The 10,494-nt window shown below is 42.4% G+C and overlaps 1 protein-coding gene across 1 annotated transcript; it reads right to left on the bottom strand.

Annotated features, from left to right (window-relative positions):
- LOC139417104 (E3 ubiquitin-protein ligase TRIM39-like) lies at window positions 1–8,882 on the bottom strand. The gene is made up of 9 exons (XM_071166349.1): window positions 8,783–8,882; window positions 7,263–7,501; window positions 6,790–7,176; window positions 3,213–3,308; window positions 2,005–2,238; window positions 1,709–1,856; window positions 1,564–1,590; window positions 1,212–1,396; window positions 1–1,036 (listed from the first exon to the last, which is right to left on the bottom strand). Exons 2-9 carry the CDS (start codon window positions 7,497–7,499, stop codon window positions 569–571), a joined length of 1,782 nt encoding a protein of 593 aa, XP_071022450.1. The 5' UTR covers window positions 7,500–7,501; window positions 8,783–8,882; the 3' UTR covers window positions 1–568.
- Window positions 8,883–10,494: the final 1,612 nt, after the last annotated feature.

Raw genomic sequence — 10,494 nt, 5'->3', positions numbered from 1 at the left:
CTGTTTCTTTTCTCTCACTTTTCCCTCCCTGTCTAGCATTCTCTCACTCTCACATGCTCTCTACACCCCACCCTCTCGCTCTCTCACACCTCTCTGTCTCTCTCCCTCCTTTCCTCACTCTCGTTTCCCTCTCTCTAACCCTGCCCTCTTTCTCTCATTCACATCTCTCTCTCCCTCCTTTCCCTCTTTCTAACCCTGCTCTCTTTCTCTCTCAGGTAACCCCTGTGTTCAAACAGACATTTAATCGTATCACATACACGAGCATCACATACAACGTCTGTTTGCTTTTGCCCGCAACCGCCTACCTGTTCTACACTCCTCCCTTTTCTCTCTATCCTCTCATTTCTTTCTTTCTCCTCAAAATGCAGAAAGCTAGTAAGAAAACAATCTCAAGGTGATTTTTAGTTACACATGTTTTGCATTAAGCTATGAAATACAAGAATCAATTCTACCAAATCTGGATACAAAATCATAATTTAACTTTTATGCTTTTGTCATTGGTTCTGTCCATCAACACAGGTAGCATTTTTCATAAGTATCTCTCAAAGTCACTTGTCAGATAACAGCCTCAGAAGTGTTGCGAAACAGAGCCAACAGATGATTGACGGCTCCTCCCAGCCAACGCCAGAGCCGCAGGCGGGATCTTAGACCTCACAACTTCCTGTATAGGCCCCGCCTCCCCTTCCACAGAACAGATAACCAATGGGGCGGTGTTCTTCCCGTCGTCATGGAGACAGGGGTTAAAATACGGATACAGTGTCTCTGTGAAGCCGCATCCCCTGTAACTATAAATATGAGCCTTCGCCTCCATATTGTAAAAGGAGACCAATCCCTCCTCGAAATCCACAAACACCCCAACCTTCCGCGGCCTCTTTCTCAGGTGAAGGGGGACAGATGGCCCGGCACATGCGCTAAGATGGCTGCCTTTCCTCCGGCACACAGCCCAGTAGCCTTGGTCCGGCCTCACCGTGACACTCCCCTTCCTGTTGACAGACTCTTTAGCCACGCCCACATCCCAGTCTGTCTTGTCGCCCACCTGAAGAGCAGGGGTAGACAGACAGCAGTTAAATTTAAAATGTTTCTTCTCCCTGCACTGTAATGTTGAGAGGGAGAGTCATGCCTATTCTCATATAATGTTCATAGTATTTTTGGTTGCGCCAAAGCTCACGTTGGTTAGTTTAGATTAGTTTGCTTTTTAAATCATCACCTACCTGGACTACCCAGTAGTGCCTCCCGGTGGCAAAGCCTTGCTTTCCCAGCACACAGACGCAGGAGTCAAACCTCCGAGGGTCAGCAGGAAGGGAGTGGTTCTGCTGGTATCCCAGACTCACCTGCTTCCCATCGGAGGACAGGACGAGCCACGAGGCGGCTGTGACTGGATCCAGAGTGACGTCCACTGTGGAAGGTCAAAGTTATTATACGTAAGTTATGTAAGTTAAATGTAAGATATGTATGTTTTGAAATATGACATTTCAATGGTATGTACTTGAGTCATAATCTTATTTACACAATAATGTATCAATTGATTAATTGATTCATTTACACACACAAGCATTGACTCACCTGCATATTGCTGGGTTCTCCTCAGCTCTGGAATAAGAATGAATAAGTGTTAACAATAAAAATTCAATAAAAACCTTGTTGCAACATTAGTGAATATAGCATGTAATATATGCTTAATATATTTTACAGCAGTAAAAATACTAACCCTCTTCACATAATCTCTTTTCGAAGTCTCTGCAGGTGTCCACAAGCTGAGACATAGCAGCCCTCACAGTGTCCACACATAGATCGGAGTATACACTGATCTCAGACCAGTCCTTGGTGGGTGGAGGAGTGGAGAGAGAGGGAAAACTCTACAAAAGAGTATAACATTCAATTAAAATTAATTAAATTAGATTCAAATGTATTTATCCCCTCAGAGTGGAAATTAAGAAAGGCAGGGTCATTGTACAACATCACATGTTATATCAATGTGTCAGTATTAAGATAAATGACATTGACCTGTAGGAAGTGGAGATGGTCCTCTGTGTGTGAGAGCTGCTCCAGCTCAGTGCTTCTTCTCTGTAGTTCAATGATTTCCCGCTCCAGCTCAATGATGAGCCCTTCAGCGCGCCTCTCTGCTGCTTTCTGCTTCTCCTCAATCACCTCGATGAGCTCAGCCTGGCTTCTCTCGATGGAGCACACCAGTTTGCTAAAGACTAGTACACTACCCTCAATCTCTTTTTCAGCACTTATCTACAAGACCAAACAAAGGAAAAAATTATTGAATATTAAAGACAATGGTTGTGAATGAATTGTCTTGCTAATGTATATTCATAAAAAACAAACATATTGATTAAATAAAACTGCAGAGGACCCAGAGTTGACCCCTGGAGTACACCACATAGATGAAAACAATAAACAGTCAGGATGCTTATCATAAGAACTCAATCTACTGACAAAGTGTCCGATCCTTAAGAGGTTTTAAAGGTGCTACATGTAGAATGTTTCACCCATGTGGAAGCTAGGTGACTTGCAACAACTCTTCAGCTGGATATAAACAAATCTTCCACCTCCCCTGCATTCAATTTCCCCGCAACAAAGTGGAGAGGTTAGTGCTATCCGATATCCCAAGGTATCCCGGATAGCATGAACCATGGTGGAGACTACTTTAATTTCAAACAAGCATAAAAACAATATTTTGGGTTATGGAAAATATATTTCACAGTGATTTAGATCCTATAGTGATTGCCTACATTATTTAGTCCTTGTGTTCCCACCTAAACTGAAATTGAGTGAAGAGTGCCAAATTATAGCAACCAGGAAATGACAGAGTGATTTCTACATTGGCCGCTTGCCCCAGTCTTCCATTGTTCGTTGTACTTGTGGTGGAGATGACTACACCTTTTAGTGACGCCGATGTAAGAGAGGGAGGGTGAAATTTTCCCATCTTGAGAACAGAAGCAAGTCTGGCATTTTGTTGTCAAATAGAGAGTGTATATTTTAGAATTTTGTGTTGGCCCAAAATCATTTTTGGTTGAAAAAATATTGTGAAACACTATCATTCCACTATTACTGCAGATGTATTATTGACATTTTCTTAAATTACAATGCAAATATTCTACATGTAGCTCCTTTAAAAACAGTTTGAAATATTACAAATTCAGAGGACCCAGAGTTGAGCCTTGGGGTACCCCACAACAGTCAGGATGCTTATCCTAAGAACTCACTTTGCTGAGCTCCACTGAGTGTTTGATCTCATCCATCTTCCTCAGTCTGTCCTGAACCATCTTCAACATATCTCCTTCAGTCTTCTTCATCTGAGTCTGTGAAGAAAAAACTGTGGGACTGGTCTGCTAAACTTTGATACAAGACACAATTTGGTAACACTATATTTAAAGCCTGCAGGCATTATGTTTTATTATGAACTAGGTGGTTCAAACCCTGAATGCTGATTGGCTGACCAAGGGTATGACAAAATATTTATTTTTACTGCTCTAATTACATCGTTAAGCAATTTATAATAGCAATAAGGCACCTCAGGGGGTTGTGGTTATATGGCCAATACACCACGACGAAGAGCTGTATCCAGGCACTCTGAGTTGCGTCTTGCCAAAGAATGGCCTTAACTGTGGTATTTTGGCCATACACCATACCCCCACAGGCGTTTTTGATTAAATATAATATGTAAGGCTTCTTTTACAGTACTAGTCAAAAGTTTGGACACACCTACTCATTCAAGGGTTTTTCTTTATTTATACTATGTTCTACATTGTAGAATAATAGCGAAGACATCAGAGCTATGAAATGACACATATGGAACTATGTAGTCACCAAAAAAGTGTTAAACAAATCAAAATCAGTGTTATATTTGAGATTCTTCAAAGTAGCCACCCTTTGCCTTGATGACAGCTTTGCACACTCTTGGCATTCTCTCAACCAGCATCATGAGGTAGTCACCTGGAATGCATTTCAATTAACAGGTGTGCCTTATTAAAAGTACATTTGTGGAATTTCTTTCCTTCTTAATGAGTTTGAGCCAATCATTTGTGTCGTGACAAGGTAGGGGTGGTATACAGAATATAGCCCTATTTGGTAAAAGACTAAGTATATATTACGGCAATAAAAGCTCAAACAAGCAAAGAGAAATGACAGTCCATCATGACTTTAAGACATGAAGGTCAATCAATCCGGAACATTTCAGGAACTTTGAAAGTTTCTTCAAGTAGAGTCGCAAAAACAATCAAGTGCTATGATGAAACTGGCTCTCATGAGGACCACCACAGGAAAGGAAGACCCAGAGTTACCTCTGCCTCTGAGGAAAATCAACAAGCTATGGACCCTGGGACTTAAAACCTCCCTCTGCAACTGGATCGTGGACTTCCTGACGGGCCGTCCCCAGGTGGTAAGGGTAGGTCACAACACATCCGCCAGGCTGATCCTCAACACAGGGGCCCCTCAGGGGTGCGTGCTCAGTCCCCTCTTATACTCCCTGTTCACTCATGACTGCATGGCTAGGCACGACTCCAACACCATCATTAGGTTTGCATATGACACAACAGTGATCCCTGACACACTGAGACAGCCTACAGGGAGGAGGTCACAGACCTGACTGTGTAGTGCCAGGACAACAACCACTCCCTCAACGTAATCAAGACAAAGGAGATGATTGAGGACTACAGGAAAAGGAGGCCCGAGCACGCCCCCATTCTCATCGATGGAGCTTTAGTGGAGCAGGTTGAGAACTTCAAGTTCCTTAGTGTCCACATCAAAAACAAACTAACATTGTTCAAGCACACCAAGACAGTCGTGAAGAGGGCATGACAAAACCTATTCCCCTTCAGGAGACTGAAAAGATTTGGCATGGGTCCTCAGATCCTCAAAAGGTTCTACAGCTGCACCATCGAGAGCATCCTGACAAGTTGCATCACTGCCTGGTATGGCAACTGCCCAGCCTCCGACCGCCAGGCACTACAGAGGGTAGTGCGCACGGCCCAATACATCACTGGGGCAAAGATTCCTGCCATCCTGGACCTCTATACCAGGCGGTGTCAGAGGAAGGCCTTGAAAAGTGTCAAAGACTCCAGCTACCCTAGTCATAGACTGTTCTCTCTGCTACCGCTCGGCAAGCAGTACCGGAGCGCCAAGTCTAGGTCCTTCTACACATTTACATTTACTCTGTACCGGTACCCCCTGTATATAGTTTATTGTTATTTTACTGCTGCTCTTTATTTACTTGTTCCTTATATTTCTTATTCTTATCCATATTTTTTAAACTGCATTGTTTGTTAGGGACTTGTAAGCAATCATTTCACTTGTTGTATCCGGAACGTGACTAATACAATTTGATTTCATTCGATAAGTTCAGTAGAGTTACTAGCCTCATAAATTGCAGCCTAAATGAATGCTTCACAGAGTTCACACATCTTAGCATCAACTGTTCAGAGGACACTGTGAATTAGGCCTTCATGGTCGAATTGCTGCAAAGTGTTAGATTCTGGGTTAAACTTGAAACATTGTTATACTCGGAAGTATAGTGTCTAAGGAAGTGAAAGAGACTGGTTTTACATCAGAAGTTAATGGTTATCTGTAGGAACCAGATGGCTTTGGAATGTGTTGGGTCACAGGAAGTCACAGGATTGCTATAGGGGACACGGATGGAGATCTTTGGATTAGGCCTCAAGACGGTTGAGGTCAGGTCAGATACCTTTAAGGGAGAAACAATGGTTTATTATCTTATCACTTCATCTTCCTGTGGGACCATAACAGATGCAAGGATTGGAGAGAAGGATGAGTGACTAAATTGGAATATATATATACTTGTGGTGGTGGAAACATGTGTTGTCTGAATGCAGCTGTATTGACACTCTGGGCAGAATAGACTTGGTTAAGCTTTCATAAATATCCATTCAGGTTTTACTCTGAGAATTGAACCAAAAGAAACCAGTACTAAAGTACATCAATAAGAAGAAGAGATTTGCTTGGGCCAAGAAACACGAGCAACGGACATTAGACCTGTGTAAATCTGTCCTTTGGTCTGGTGAGTCCATATTTGAGATTTTTGGTTCCAACCACCGTGTGACTGTGAGACACAGAGTAGGTGAATGGATGATCTCCGCGTGTGTGACTTCCACCGTGAGGCATAGAGGAGGAGGTGTGATGGAGTGGTGGTGCGTTCCCGGTGACACTGTCAGTGATTTATTTAGAATTCAAGGCACACTTAAACAGTATGGCTACCACAGCATTCTTCAGTGATAGGCCATCCCATCTGGTTTGCGTTTAGTGGGACTATAATTTGTTTTTCAACAGGACAATGAACCAACACACCTCCAGGCTGTATAAGGACTATTTGACAAAGAAGGAAAGTGATGGTGCTGCATCAGATGACCTGGCCTCCACAATCAGCCGACCTCAACCCAATTGAGATGGTTTGGGATGAGTTGGACCGCAAAGCAAAGGAAAACCTGCCAACAGTGCTCAGCATATGTGGGAACTCCTTCAAGACTGTTGGAAAAGCATTCCAAGTGAAGCTGGTTGAGAGAATGCCAAGAGTGTGCAAAGCTGTCATCAAGGTAAAGGGTGGCCACTTTGAAGAATCTCAAATATAAAATATATTTGGATTTGTTTAACACTTTTTTGGTTACCATAATTCCATATGTGTTATTTCATAGTGTTGATGTCTTCACTATTATTGTACAATGTAGAAAATAGTAAAAATAAAGAAAAACCCTTGAATTAGTAGGCGTGTCCAAACTTATGACTGGTACTTTGTGTTATGCTTCCCTATGTAGGACATGTTCAACTTACCCTCATCTTCTTGCTCTCTCTCTCCATAGGGATAGTGTTGTGGCCCTTGTGGTCAGTATCAATGCATCTCACACACACCGGTATCTGGTCCATCCTACAGAACAGCTCTAGGGGCCTCTCGTGCTTCCGGCACAGGCCTCGCGTGGCGAAGGTTGCTGGGTCCGTCAGCCTGTGCCTCTGGAGGGCCGGCTCTCTCTGGTGAGGCCCCAGGTGGTTCTCGCAGTACGACCCCTGACACACCAGACAGGACTTAACAGCTCTCTGCTTCGTCCCGGTACAGACATCGCAGGAAACTGCATCTGGCTCAGGACCGAGCCCTGGTGAACACTGTGACGCTAATACTCCTATGTCTTGATAATCGCCTTCATCTGCCTGCTGGGCTTTGACCTTTATAATATATATCATATAAATAATAATATAAATATTACATTATAATAGTATAATATATACACCTAATATATGCCATACATCACCTTTAGGGACCTCTGGAAGTGCTCAGTGATGTCCTTAAAAACGTGATTGATGCGTAGCTCTGGCCTACGACGGAAGCTCTCCTTGCAGAGGGGGCACTCGAAGCTCTCGCGGGTGTCCCAGTAGCTTTTGATGCAGGTCAGGCAGAAGTTGTGACCACACGGGATGGACACGGGGTTGGTGAAGATGTCCAGGCAGATACAGCACAGAAACTGCTCCTCGGACATGAGGGAAGCCATGCCTTCAACAAGACAGAATCGACTGTTTTTAACAGAGCACTTCACCACTTTTCATCATACATATTTTCACAAATGTAGACACCAGAGGAGGCTGGTGAGGGGAGAAGGGCTCATAATAATTAATGGAATGGAACTAATTGAAGGGTATCAAATACATGGAAACCAGGTGATGTGTTTGAGACCATTCCATTGATTCCTTTGCAAACATTACTATGAGCCTATCCTCCCCATTTAAAGTGCCACCACTGGTAGACACTGGTATGGTGCTGGAGAATGAATGTTTAAAAGTAGTGCCGTGTCCCTTTATGTACAGGAATCCTAAAAGCTTGGAATTTAATTTAGTGTGTTTGATTATCCCAAGGACGGAGAGAAAGAAGTCAAGGGAGAGTAATGTGAAACAAAGCAGATACTTTTATACAAAGGGAAGCCATGCCCTTGGAGGAAGTTACAGGAATCAGGAACCAAGTAAACAAGATTTTTCTCTGTTACATCACCTTTTATGTATCTTTTTGCATATATACAATTATGTTAAATGAACCTGGACCTGAACCAGTTTCTTTATTTGCATAAGATGTGTTCTTCTGTGACTACTAAACAACAACCAAATGAACCTGACAGGAACATTTACTGAGAAGCTGCAGCTGGCATTTGTGTCATCATAGTCTCACGTCGTTGTCACGCCTGTTTAGGGAAGCCTGCTTCTCCACAAGGTTAGTGTCAAACCATAAACGGGTTTGGTAGTACACAATCTCTAACCTCAGAAAAACAAAACAAACCAGTTGCTCATTGTCACATGACGGGAATGTACTTGTCCCTAGTTTTCTCCTACAGTGACTCAGGTGTTTGGATCACGCCCTATGAACTTGCTCAATAATTCTTCTATTCTTGTGTTAATTATTATTATTTATTTTTTACATGTTCCTGACAATGAAATGCTGCTGAGCAGGTGCAGGAAATACAAACAGTCTAATGTATGAGTTTTGTATAATTTCAGCGAGTGTAGCATGCTTCACAACAAGTCAATCTCGTTCAAGAATGCGTATATACATATTTCTATACCACATCTGTTTTAGAGGATTGGATTGCACAAAGAATATGTGATTTATTGTATCATGTTCAAGGAGGTGATATAATTGTGCAATGAATAAAATTGCTTAAAAGTTATCAGCTTCAAGCTTCAAGACTTGGTCAAATCAAGGCTACATAATTAAAGTTATTTACATAATGGTCATTATAATAATAATATTCTATATTATGCAATAGTCGTCATTGATGTGACTCACCTGTGAGTAATCAGAACCAGGTAAGCAGAAAAAAAGTGTTTCGTCCGGTCCTATTCAACACGGGTGTGTTCAGTGTGTTGAGATACAGGTGAGCTCTTCCTGTCATAGATGGAGACATGGTGATATTCAACCACACCTATCCAATCAGAGAATAGACAGTCACCTTAACCCCACCCACATCTGCACATTTTTTAACTGTGTTTTGTATGTTTCCTGCATATGTACGAAGATGTTCAAACATACCTAAACCCTCACTGCTCTGGTAGAAGCTGTCCTTAATCTATATATTGCTATAGAAGCAACAAAAAAACTATCACAATTGAAAGAGTTAGAATTAGAATTAAAAACTGTGACCTTCTAAACCCCACCCACCTTTGTCCTCGCTGTTCTAGGTGAGAGTTAACGTTAAATCATGTGTTGATATAGAAACAAAAACAATCACAAGTGAAGTTGTCATCCTTTATTAGAATTAGCTTCTAAATTACAATGATCAACACCAATTCCAGCATTTAAAAAAAATTGTAATTACATTTTCTTAATGAATGTACTCAAATCATTATAATTATTTCAAAACCAAGAGGGACAAAATGTAAATACAAGTGATACGTTTTGGACCACAATAAAAATAACGATAATACATTAAAAAAAAACTTTTGTGTGTATTCCTTAATGATTTTAATCGCATTGTGTCCACATGTGTTGTTGTATTGTGTTTTTAAATTGTCAAATAAATCTTAGCAAATCAATAATTTACCTTAACACACATTAATAACAGACTAAAACATACAGTGCATTCGGGACAAACATACGTATTCAGAACCTTTACTCAGTACTTTGTTGAAGCACCTTTGGCAGCGATTACAGCCTCAAGTCTTCTTCGCTACAAGCTTGGCACACCTGCTTTTGGGGTGTTTCTCCCATTCTTCTTTGCAGATCCTCTCAGGCTCTGTCAGGCTCTTTGGAGAGTGTCGCTGCACAGTTATTTTTAGTTCTCTCTAGAAATGCTAGATCGAGTTCAAGTCCGGGCTCTGGCTGGGAAACTCAAGGACATTCAGAGACTTGTCCTGAAGCCACTCCTGCGTTGTCTTGGCTGTGTGCTTAGGGTCGTTGTCCTGTTGGAAGGTGAATCTTCGCCCCAGTCTGAGTTCCTGAGTGCTCTGGAGCAGGCTTTCATCAAGGAACTCTCTGTACTTTGCTCCGTTCATCTTTCCCTCGATCCTGACTAGTCTCCCAGTACCTGCCGCTGAAAAACATCTCCACAGCATGATGCTGCCACCACCATGCTTCACCTTAGGAATGTTCCCAGGTTTGCTCCAGAGATGATGCTTGGCATTAAGGCCAAAGAGTTCAATTTTGTTTACATCAGACCAGGGATTCTTGTTTCCCATGTTCAGTGTCCTTTAGGTGCCTTTTGGCAAACTCGAAGTGGGACGTAATGTGCCTTTTACTGAGGAGTGGTTTCCATCTGCCCACTCTACCATAAAGGCCTGATTGGTGGAGTGCTGCAGAAAGGGTTGTCCTTCTGGAAGATGCTCCCATCTCCAAAGAGGAACTCTGGAGCTATGTCAGAGTGACCATTGGGTTCTTGGTCACCTCCCTGACCAAGGCCCTTCTCCACCGATTGCTCAGTTTGGCTGGAAGGCCAGCTCTAGGAAGAGTCTTGGTTGTTCCAGTCTTCTTCCATTTAAGAATGATGGAGGCCACTGTGTTCT

The sequence above is a fragment of the Oncorhynchus clarkii genome, chromosome 9, assembly GCF_045791955.1.
Source record: "Oncorhynchus clarkii lewisi isolate Uvic-CL-2024 chromosome 9, UVic_Ocla_1.0, whole genome shotgun sequence".
Lineage (NCBI taxonomy): Eukaryota > Metazoa > Chordata > Actinopteri > Salmoniformes > Salmonidae > Oncorhynchus > Oncorhynchus clarkii.
The sequence above is the reverse complement of the archived record's forward strand: the minus strand, read 5'-3'. Positions and strand labels throughout refer to the sequence as shown.